This window comes from Myotis myotis, unplaced genomic scaffold (assembly GCF_014108235.1).
Source record: "Myotis myotis isolate mMyoMyo1 unplaced genomic scaffold, mMyoMyo1.p scaffold_m19_p_15, whole genome shotgun sequence".
NCBI lineage: Eukaryota > Metazoa > Chordata > Mammalia > Chiroptera > Vespertilionidae > Myotis > Myotis myotis.
In genome coordinates this window covers 18,420,263-18,432,310 of record NW_023416319.1, presented here as the reverse complement: position 1 = coordinate 18,432,310, position 12,048 = coordinate 18,420,263, and the positions used below count along the sequence as shown (strand labels likewise).

Sequence of the window (12,048 nt, the reverse complement as noted above, 5' to 3'; positions counted from 1 at the left end):
GGATCGAACCCACAGCCTTTTTGGTGTATGGGACAACATTCAATCAACTGAGCTACCTGGCCAGGCAATTATGATGTTTTTAACAGAGAGAAAATGTTTTCATGGCATCCTCATGAGCACTCTCAGCTTCCCCAGAGAGCTACATTAAGGGGAAACTATAGGTACTTTGAGTCATTGAACCAGCCGTTACTTGCACCAAAAAGAGGCATGTCTATAGATCTGTAGCTGTTTTCCTTAAGATCTTTATATATTGCTAAGCCTTCTTTTTAATTATGAGAAAGCTCACTCCTGATTGCTTTACATTGACATGTTTGGACCTTTTTAAGAACATGTACTTTATACTGACATTATCCCCTGATTTACCAATAACTAATGAGCTAATTTGCATTAATCCACATGCAGTGTAGCAGAGCACACTCTACAGACTCTTCTCAATTACAGTTTACGTTCAGTATTATTTTGTATTAGTTTTAGATGTACAGCACAGGGCTTAGACAATCATATATTTCATAAAGAGGTCCTTCCTTATTTCAACTACCCACCTGGCACTGTACATGGTTATTACAATACTAGGGGCCCAGTGCACGAATCTGTGCGCTTTGAAAGGAACTGGGGCCATGAGGCTGCGGAGGGCACAGGCATGGGTCTTGACCCATCCTTCGCACCCCGGCCCGGCCCTCTTGCCGTGGCCCCCTGCCCCCTGCCTGCCAACAGCCCCGCTCCTGCCGCTGCTGCTTCCATGCCCTGACATCGCACCTGCTGACAGCGCGGAGTTATTGGGGCTGGTGCCAGCAGCGGGTGTGAGCAGGACCAGTGCCCTCAGCAGATGCAAGTGGTGGCTGCTGCCCCGATCACCCCTCAGGAGCAGGGGGAGGTAGAAAAGCTCTCAGGGGCGATCGGGGCCAGCAGCCACCACTTGCACCCACTGACAGCGTTGAGCAATTGGGGCTGGCGCTGGGCGCTGGCAGTGGGTGCAAATGCCTGGTGGGACTGCAGCATGTAGGAGCAAAGAATTTTCAGTAATCACCAGAGGCTCGTCCTGATGACAGTGACCAGTGCCCCGCCTTGGTCTGGCGCCCCCACTCACCTGCTCCACCATCCCACCATGTTCCGTGCACGCCCCCTGGTGGTCAATGCACGTAATAGTGACCAGTAGTTTGGTTGCTCGTTCGGTCTATTTGCATATTAGGGTTTTATATATATAGATTATTGACTATATTCTCTATGCTGTACTTTTCACCCCTGTGACTATTTTGTGTCTACCAATTTGTAGTTCTTAATCTCTTCACCTTTTCACCCAGCTCCTCCCTCCCTTTTGGCAACTATTAGTCTGATCTCTGCATCTGTGCAGCATCTACAGATTTAATTCTGTTTCTTAACTCCTTTTAGGAAGTGTTTTCTTGCTACCTCATAACTGAGTTTTTCCTCAAACACAGGCTTTTGTCAGGCTCATCTTTCTTTGGACATGATCTGCTTCATGCATCAGCCTGCACCCTAATTCCAATCTCTTAGTCCTTGCTTCCTCAGCTGCCATCTATACCAGGCCCCTGGTAGTGTTATCCCTCAGTTGCTCCTAGTAAACTCACTTGGGTCTGACTAGAACCCTGTTCTAGAGCCAGCACATGCATTCATCCTCCCATTTTCAGGATCATAGCTAGAAAATGAGAGTCTAAAAAAGAGGACTTTACATGACAAGTAAGACTTCCTTCTCGAGGGCAACTAAGATGGCGGCATAGGTAAACACCGGGAAATTATCACCTCACACAACAATTGAAAATTACCGCAAAGGACCGAGCAAACATCATCCAGAACAACAGGAAGGCTGGCTGAGTGTAAATTCCACAACTAGAAGGAAAGAAAAGCACGCTGAGAGCCAGAGGCGCTGCGGAGGTGAAGTGCAGAGGTACGGCGGCGTGCGCGCGCGAGGAAAGGGGGTGGCGCCTGAGGACGCGGCTGTCTTTTTGAATCACAAACTCCGACGGCTCTGAACTCCGGTTCCGGGAAGTCACTGGGGACCCAGGTCTCATACGGGGAGAAGCTGGTCTGTCCGGCAGCGAGCGAACTTGAGGGCGGCTTTCCCTCAGAGGTGCTTGCAGCCGTTACCGGAACACTGAGACGTGCGACTCCGGCGGAGAATCGGCCATGGCCGCTTTCTCCGCCCTCTGACTCCCTGAGACCCCGCCCCACCCAGGCTGCGGCAGAGGCTTTTGCATGTGAATGTACCTAACTGCAGCCCAGCCAGGCAGACCTGGAACTTCCAAGAGAAGGCCCAAGGCCCCGCAGCGGCTTGCATTGCTTCACAGCTGAGCCTCTTCGTGGCTCCTGCTGTGTGGCCTCAGGCAGAGGCTGAATTAGCACCTCCTTAGATCCAGGAGCCACTGTACCCAGTGGTCAGAGGGTACCAGACTGCAACTCCTCAGATCCATAAGGGACACACTCAGGGAGCAGACTCAGTGAGCACCAAAGCCCCACTGAAGCAAGTCTTGCCCCAGAAGGGTGTCTTCAGCACAGAAGTTCTCCCACTTTAGACACAGCTGATTCTCACAGCCAATTGGCCTGGAGGTCAATTCCTCCCAGTGATTCTACAACAACCAAGGCACCAAGAGTGCACCAAGAGTGTCCACCCCAGGTAACTGGGGAGGCTGAGCTACTGGGCCCTACAGGACACCTGGCGCACAGGGCCACTCTATCAACACAGGGAAGCTGCCAAAATGCGGAGACAAAGAAACAGGTCACAAATGGCAGAAATGGAGGAAAGCAAACGATTGGATATAGAGTTTAAGGCCACGGTTATAAGGTTTTTCAAGAATTTTATGGAAACCGCCGATAAATTTAATGAATCCCTCAATAAGTATAGGGAGACCATGGAGGACATGAAAAAGGACCAACTAGAAATTAAGCATACACTGACTGAAATAAAGAATAATTTACAGAGATCCAGCAGCAGAAAAGAGGATCCCAAGAATCAAGTCAAAGATTTGAAATACAAAGAAACAAAAAATACCCAACCGAAAAAGAAAAAAGAAAAGAGATTCCAAAAATATGAAGATAGTGTAAGGAACCTCTGGGACAACTTCAAGCGTACCAACATCAGAATTATAGGGGTACCAGAAGGAGAGAGAGGGCAAGATATTGAAAACTTTTTGAAGAAATAATGACAGAAAACTTCCCCTACCTGGTGAAAGAAATGGACTTACAAGTCCAGGAAGCGCAGAGAACCCCAAACAAAAGGAATCCAAGGAGGACCACACCAAGACACATCATAATTAAAATGCCAAGAGCAAAAGATAAAGAGAGAATCTTAAAAGCAGCAAGAGAAAGACAGTCAGTTACCTACAAGGGAGTACCCATACGACTGTCAGCTGATTTCTCAACAGAAACCATGCAGGCCAGAAGAGAGTGGCAAGAAATATTCAAAGTGATGAATAGCAAGAACCTGCAACCAAGATTACTTTATCCAGCAAAGCTATCATTCAGAATAGAAGGTCAGATAAAGAGCTTCACGGATAAGAAAAAGCTAAAGGAGTTCATCATCACCAAACCAGCATTATATGAAATGCTGAAAGGTATTCTTTAAGAAGAGGAAGAAGAAAAAGGAACTCTTACCATTTGCCACAGCATGGATGGAACTTGAGAGCGGATAAATACCACAGGATCTCACTTCATTTGTGGAATATAATGAACAACATAAGCTGATGAACAAGGACTGATCCAGAGACGGAGAGGCATTGATTGGACTGTCGGGACTTGGAGGGAAGGTAGGGGAGGGTGGGGGTAAGGGGGAAAGATCAACCAAAGGACTTATATGCAAGCATATAGGCCTAACCAATGGACATGGACAACGGGGGGGTGAGGGCATGAGCAGGGGTGGGGGGGGGTGGGGGGTAGAGGGTAACGTGGGGACAAGGACACATATGTAATATCTTAATCAATAAAAAAAAAAAAAAAAAAAAAGACTTCCTTCTCCATGGAGTTCCTTCTCCATGGTTTGTGAAAAAATTCAAATACATTTATAAATATCAGATGTTCAGTCAATTTGACATACATTTCTTCAAGTCTAAGTTCCATTTGTTCCTTCCGGCTCCTGCCACCCCGTCCTTCAACCCTGCATTTCTGGAGGTACAACTGTCTTCTGGTCTCATATTTCCCATCTAGGGCACGATAGCCTATGTCCCACAGCAGTCCTGGATCCAGAATGGCACCATAAAGGACAACATCCTTTTTGGATCAGAATTCGATGAAAAGAGATACCAGCAAGTTCTAGAGGCCTGTGCCCTCCTCCAAGACTTGAAAGTGCTGCCTGGGGGAGACCTGGCTGAGATTGGAGAGAAGGTACTTAGAACCTTAAAGGGTGCAGAAATATCAAAGAAAAAATGTGAGGATGGCAAAGAAGTACATAGGAGTAAAATAGCTGACCAATTTCGGTGGTCATGTTGGGAATAAACACCAGAAAACATGAGTTTGTACAATATTTTATACAAATATAGCAATCCAGAAATTTTAAATTTGGTACCTGGAAGCAAATACAGGGATTATGTACTCTGAAGGAAAGAGGAGGGTAGGACCGGAGAGGTTAAGTAACCAGTGACTGGCCCCAGGTTGATGTCATGGCGGAGGGACAGAGCCTATGTGTCCTGCCTCTACTTCTGTACATCAGCAAGGGTCAGAGAAGGGTTCTAGTAACCTGCTTTGAACAGACAGATATTTAATGTGGATTATTTCCTGATGTTATTAAATGCCTTTCTTAAAAATGGATTTTTAATGACGACTGCGTATTTTATCCATTGTATGGATAGAGAATAATTTGTTTAGAAAATCCCTGATTATTACATATGTAGGATGTTTTCATCCTCCCTCCTGTTAAAAACAAAATTAAACCAAGTGCAGTTGAAGGTCTGATTGACTTGATTATTTATGAATGAGGCAGAATCCCACCTAGCAACTCCAAGGGCACTCAAAGTGTTATACAAAAATAGAAAGAAAAAAAAAGGGTGGGGAAAGAAAGCTATTAGAAAAAAATAAATAAATAAATTATCTGGGGGCACCTGCACATCTGTTTTTGCTTGTTTGTTTTGTTTTTGTGTTTTGGGGTTTTTTGTTGTTGTTGTTTTTTGGAGGAAGAGACCAGGGAAGGGTTTCATCATGCAGAAAGCCTCTCCTTTCTGGGGCGGGGGTGGGGGTGGGGTGGGGTGGAGAAGGCCCCCAGGACAGACTACCTCCTTGGCATTGCCTAGAAAAGGTCACACGGGTTGACTAAGTGTTTCTGGGAGAGGTTGAAAGAAATTAGCTCAGGTATTACATCTAGGTTTGGTGTTCTGGGCTTTAGCACAAGTGACACCATTTGGGCCTGTGGTTCTCTCTTGAACAATCCCCATTATTAAAACTGCCTATAGCAGTCTTTGAGGACAAGGATCTTGAAATGTTAGAAGACCCGTGAAGATACAGCTCTAGAGTGATTTTGTTCATTGATTCAACACACATTTACTGAGCACCTATGTGCCAGAGACTGTTTCAAGTGCTGGAGTTACATCCATGAACAAAATAGAGAAAATCTGCCTGGTGTAACATTACATTCTTATGGGACAGGAAGCAACAAAAAATAATAAGTAAATTATACAGTAGAAAATGGTAAGTCGGGCCTGCCTTTAATTATTGGGCCCAAAGGGTTTTATTTGAATTAAAGTTGCTTTTTGTATAAAGGAACTTGAAGACTTGTAAGCCCTTAATACCTTATTGAGAAACATCTCTTTCTTACCCCTCCTCAGTAGCCTCCGTGCAGGCAGGACTGGGGCCCAGTGCTTAATAGAAATGCTTTTCTTCTTCAGGGTATAAATCTCAGTGGGGGTCAGAAGCAGCGCATCAGCCTGGCCAGAGCTGCCTATCAAAATGCAGATATCTATATTCTGGATGACCCCCTGTCGGCCGTGGATGCTCACGTGGGAAAACACATTTTCGATAAGGTCTTGGGTCCCAATGGCCTATTGAAAAGCAAGGTGAGGAATCATTTAAAGTGGCAAAGCCGTGAGGTATGTGTTTCGGGGGCACACATCTAGGTCAGCTGCAGTCCTGAAGCAGATTTCCTTATTGACCTGCCCCCCCCGGGCTGCTGAGGAGACAGTGTCAGACTGGTCTTCCAGGAGCTAAGCCCATAAGGGCTCCCATCTTGAGGTCATGGCAAATTCTAGCTTATTCTGTGGCCTGGGCATTGAGCCCATTAGGATGATTGATTATGATAGAAAGCACGTTGAGACCTGTGGTATATAGTAAGGCTGATTTGGTTTTTGTTTCCAGTTCTTGGCACAGAGCTCATAAACTTGGAATTTCCTGAGTGATACTAGGAGTGTCTTTTGTTATTCCTAGTGAGCCCCTTTAGATAAGATAGGAGTCTATGCTAATAAGTGACTTAGTATACAAGTCTGATAAGTCTAGGCTAATAAGCTCTCCCATCCCAACAGTGTCTGTGTTGTGGACAGAGACAGTGGGCTTGGGTTTTCTCTCCAGAGGCTCTCTCAACCCCATGGCCCCTGTCTGAGCTTCATTAATGATCCATGAGTGTTAGTCTTCCTTTGAGTGGAACCCCTGTGTCAGTAGTCATGTGATTTATCAATAGACAGCAATACAAGGAATGTCATATCTCACACCAGGGAGGACCTGGGCCAAAGACAAAGTTTCTTGTTACAAAATGTCACTAACATGCTGAAAGAATCTGGGCAGTTTGTTTGTTTGTTTTTAAAGGTATCTTTATTGATTTCCGAGAGGGAGGGAGAGGGAGAGAGAGATAGAACCATCTATGATGAGAGAGAATCATTGATCAGCTGCCTTCTCCACGCACTCCACAGGGGACCCGGCCTGCATCCTGGGCATGTGCCCTGACTGTGAATCAAACTCTGATCGTCTGGTTCATAAGTTGATGCTAAACCACACTGAGCCACACTGGCTGGGGTGGGCAGTTCTTATTAGCTCAGTTCGTTAGCTGATTAGCAAAAGGGGCAAATTGGTTAGCTAGTTATTTAGTTAGTTATGTCCCGGGACATTCCTAAGCCAAACTCCTGGCTACCCAAGAAGCTGGAAGAGAATGTGTGTTGTGCACACCTCATTGTCACTATAAAAAATCTCCAAGTATATACACAATGATGACAGAAATCTCTTTTTTTTTTTTTTTCAGGAGTCTCATCTTACACATGGGTCAGGTTTTAGGATGAGGTGCTGGGAAGGAAAGAGGAAGTAACAGAGGCCAGGTGGTCAGGGCCACATTTTGAAGCAAAGCCCCATAATGAATTGAGTCATCTGCTTTTCCTTCTTTAGAGTAGGACAAGGAAGGCGGCGGACACAGGGTTATCAGCACAACTTACTGTTATTTTTACAGACTCGACTCCTGGTTACACATAGCATTCACTTTCTTCCCCAAGTGGATGAGATTGTGGTTCTGGAGAATGGCACCATCTCAGAGAAGGGGTCTTACCGTGCTCTGCTAGCCAAGAAAGGACTGTTTGCTAAGAACCTGAAGACATTTGTAAAGCAGGCGGGTCCTGAAGGAGAAGCCACAGGTATGTAAGGACAACTGGAACGGGGACAGAATTTGGGTATGGCAAGGAATGGAAGTAGTGAACCAATATCTACCTCCTGAACTGCTCAGTATCCAGTGAACTAGATTTGAGTGTGAATTACCCAGAGATCCAAAATCTGTTCTTTCTGTGTTGTGTCTCTGTAAAGAAGCATGGACATAGAAACTCTATGCCTGAGCCAAACTGGAGGTTCATCCTGCTTATCTGGTCATTGGCATGTAATCAAAGGGCACACTTTGGGAGGGTGTGACTGGAATTTGGGGTGATCAGCCCTGTGGAAGAAACACCAGTGGCACAAAGGGCCCACTTTTCATGATGCCTTGCTTTAACTGCTCTAAGTCACACATCCCATATCACCCACCACCAAACCCATTAAAACAACTTCCTGGACAGCTTCATAGGCTAATACTAAGTCCTCGATAAGTGTACTGCTAAATTCTTGATAAGCTCTAACAAAGGAACCTTGACTAATACATCAAAAACCATTGGGTGTTTTGAACCAGAAAAAAACATGGTAGTTGCATAGTATAACTCACAGTATTACCACAGAAATAGCCCCTAATACCACCACCATTGGGGTCACTGGTTAGCTTCCATCAGTAATGGAGTCCTGTTCCCAAGAACCTTGGGTAGTCTTCTGCATAGTGCTGGGTGTTCTCTTCAGGTAGCAGTTATCAGCAGAAGGTCAAGATTGAGAAAGCAAGGCCTGGAGGGCGCTGGGCCATTCCGGAAGTCAGTCAGTAGAGAGAGTTACAGAGCCTGCAAGTGGGAGCATATTTAGGCTTCAAGGTCAAGACAATGATGGTTTAAAACCATCCTGGGGGCACAAGAGCAGGAAAAAGAGAAGACCAGGAAGACTGTACGCCTTGGAGGGACAAGGCAGCAACAAAGAACAGGATGGTGTGGGTGGTGGGGATCCAGAGCCAGCCCAGGAGAGTGAGGCAGGGATACCAGGAACCAGCAGAAAGAAAGGGGTCATTCCATCAACCTTTATGTGCTCCAGGGACTGGCCTGGACAAAACAAAAAGCACATGCCTGGGAGTTAAGGTCCAAGCAAAGGCCAGTGTCTGATGCCCTCTGAGTTACTGTCCTGATAACCAGTCACCCTAATCTGGACAGTTTTACTATGCCAATTAGATACTATTTTTTAAAAATATATTTTATTGATTTTTGTACAGAGAGGAAGGGAGAGGGATAGAGAGTTAGAAACATCGATGAGAGAGAAACATCGACCAGCTGCCTCCTGCACACCTCCTACTGGGGATGTGCCCGCAACCCAGGTACATGCCCTTGACCGGAATCGAACCTGGGACCTTTCAGTCCGCAGGCCGATGCTCTATCCAGTGAGCCAAACCGGTTTGGCTATATACTATTTTTGTTTTTCTATTTGCTTGAATCTGAGTTTTGTATTCTGTTATAAACCGCCATGGGTGGATGACCTCTCTGAAGAATTATATCTTTGATGTACAAAGAATACTTTTCAAAATATCTCATTACGCTTACTAGTCTTACTAAGATTTGGTTATTTTTATTAAATAAATGTTCTTTGGATTGTTGCAAGCTCTTGGCTAATTTTAGAGTTACAAAAAAGTTGATTTGGACAATTTTTTGCCAGTATTCTCATTGATGTTATGGAGGTAACAATTTCTTGAGATCCTTACTATACCATTATGTTGCCAAGGTTATGTTTACATTTTATTTTATTTTCAGGGATTTTTAAATGCTTTAAATTTATAAAAGTTTGTCAAATTATTTGAATTTCAAGAGCATTTTAAAATTTATACATACCTCTTTAGTCAATTCTGGAGATTATAATTCCTGTGTTTGTCTACTATAATCCTTGAAACTTCCTTCCTGCTCCAAAGGAACTTAGAAGCTTCTGGGAATATTTTTCTCCTTTTGACCATTTTACTTTTAGGTGGAATATTAACTCATTTCTTCTTCATCCTGTATTTCTCCATGAGTAAATATACCCAAAAATAGTATTTCTGGAGTAAAAAATTCCAGCCTATGTGTACATCTGGGATTTCTTGCTGAGCCCAGCAATATCAGAAAAGACATCTCTCTCCTTGTTCGTATGGCTGTGAGAGCTCTATGCACTCGCTCTAACCTTTGATGTGTCTCTTAGTCAATGAGGACAGTGGAGAAGAAGATGACTACGGGCTGATGACCAGTGTGGAGGAAGTCCCTCAGGATGTGGCATCCTTTACTATGAACAGAGAAAACAGCCTTCATCGAACACTTAGCCGCAGGTTGGTCATCTACTCAGCTGGCACCCATCATCCCTTCCATATTTCCACTTGATCGTTCTCTTTTTCTATGTGGATAGCGGACACCATGAACACTGCCAACTCTTCCTTTGTTTCCTTGTCTGGGGAAGAGGGTTGGGGTTGTGTGATTCTCCAAGGCCAGCTGCTCTGAAATGAATGTTGATGCAATCAGCGTGACTGACACCTGCTTTTAAGAAGACCCTCGGGATGCAGCTACATGCTCAGGAAAGCTTTCCCTCTTTCAATTTCTCAGATCTAGGTCTAGTAGCAGGCGTCTGAAGACCCTGAAAAACTCCTTGAGAACTCAGAATGTGAATACCCCGAAAGAGGAGAAAGAACTAGTGAAAGGACAAAAATTAATTGAGAAGGAATTCATACAAACTGGAAAGGTGAATACAACAGTAAAAAGTACCATTAGAGGTGATATAAGGCTTGGGATCCCAACATTTTAAAGTTTGATGACTTGAATACATATCTACAAAAGGGCTATGTCTTATGCTTGCTTTGCACGTCTTTAAATTCATCACTGAAATGTTGGCAGATACTCAGAGCTTTCCATTAAATCATATTTTCATGAAGAATGGCGTGGTTCCTGTGATTATCTTCATAGCACATTTCATGAGTGTTTGATTCCATTCTGATATGTGGAGCAAATAACAAAACTGCTTTGAGATGCAATTCTGGGAGCCAGAGAACACTAATCCATCAACCTCAGTATACAATTCAAATTAATAAAAGTTAAAATTAAGTTCTTAAATTTAAGGTCTTAACTTAAATCCAAATTCCTAAAACAAATTCCAGGCTCTGCAGTATAACTCCATTTGTCTCACTCCATTTTTCTATCTTCCCCGTTTAATTGCATGATTATTTACTTTGCATTGTATTTAAGCATTGATTATTAGCCTGGCCCAATGCACAAATGATAAGCACAGACACCAAATTGTGCTACCGGCCATCCATTTTCCCAGGGACTTCACTCCCCCTGTGATTGGTATTCTAGGTAATTCTCCACCAAAAGCCATTAGGAATTCTACTAACATTGGCATGGGGGCTTTGCAGGTCAAGTTCTCCATCTACCTGAAATACCTACAAGCAGTAGGATGGTGTTCAATTTTCTTCATCGTCTTTGCCTATGTAACCAGTTTTGTGGCTTTGATTGGATCCAATCTCTGGCTCAGTGTTTGGACCAGTGACTCTAAAACCTTCAATGCCTCCAACTACCCAGCCTCTCAGAGGGATATGAGAATTGGCGTCTATGGAGCTCTGGGATTAACACAAGGTACGTCTGATGGCTATGATAGCTATTTCTTACATAATTTCTCTGATCAATGTACTTTGCCTGGACTCAGGGAAAAAATTGCCATTATGTCCGAGGCACAAGACTTCAGGGATCCATATGCACAGCACTGACTAAACTGGTTCCATTTCTAGGTATATTTGTGCTCGTAGCAAATATCTTCAGTGTCTATGGTTTCACGCATGCATCAAACATCCTGCACAAGCAACTGCTGAACAATATCCTTCGAGCACCCATGAGTTTTTTTGACACAACACCCATAGGCCGGATTGTGAACAGGTTTGCTGGAGTAAGTATGTCAAGGGCTGTAAGGTTATGCATGTGTATGCTGGGAATCTTTCTGTTCTGACCTGGAAAGACTGCTCATGTCCCCTGGGCAACACTGTGTAGTTCCAGTTCTTTTGTCCATCAGCATGCAAATTATTTATTTGAGTACCTTGTGTGGGGTCTCAAAGATCCTATGAATACAGGACCGAATAAGTAGCTCGCCATCTAGTGAGTAAGACATCCAAGGAAATAAAGGATTGTAATAAAATGTGATAAAACCCAAATAACAACAATGTGTACAATGGTGTTCTGGGAGTATAAAAGAGTGGCAGGGAAAAGAGGTACTAGCTTAGTTTGGGTGATTGAGGGTGGCAAATGTGAGAAAAGGTGAGACTTGAGTTTAGTTATAGAAGTTAGCTAGGGAGATGGTGGGGACAGGGGATAGCTGGGTGGCAGTAGAAGCAGGATGAGAAGAATTAGTCCTTTATTACTGGACATATTATTACTTGCATTCTGATGTGACTTTGGGGAGGGAAATTAGACTCAAGAGTCATCCATTCTGTAGGATTCTCTTAGAAAACTGTTATCCCTTATCCAGTTTGGCACACTTCAGAGATAATATAGACTCAATAATTTGATACTCACTTAT

At 44.1% G+C, this 12,048-nt stretch overlaps 1 protein-coding gene across 2 annotated transcripts in view; it reads left to right on the top strand.

Moving 5' to 3' along the window:
• Positions 1-12,048, top strand: part of ABCC2 (ATP binding cassette subfamily C member 2) — a 63,631-nt gene that overhangs the window by 36,743 nt on the left and 14,840 nt on the right. For both annotated transcript variants that reach the window (XM_036336370.1, XM_036336371.1), the window contains 7 exons: positions 4,156-4,332; positions 5,826-5,993; positions 7,367-7,547; positions 9,694-9,817; positions 10,089-10,224; positions 10,895-11,114; positions 11,267-11,421. In XM_036336370.1, coding sequence (XP_036192263.1) covers positions 4,156-4,332; positions 5,826-5,993; positions 7,367-7,547; positions 9,694-9,817; positions 10,089-10,224; positions 10,895-11,114; positions 11,267-11,421 — 1,161 coding nt within the window. The remainder of the gene's footprint in view (positions 1-4,155; positions 4,333-5,825; positions 5,994-7,366; positions 7,548-9,693; positions 9,818-10,088; positions 10,225-10,894; positions 11,115-11,266; positions 11,422-12,048) is intronic.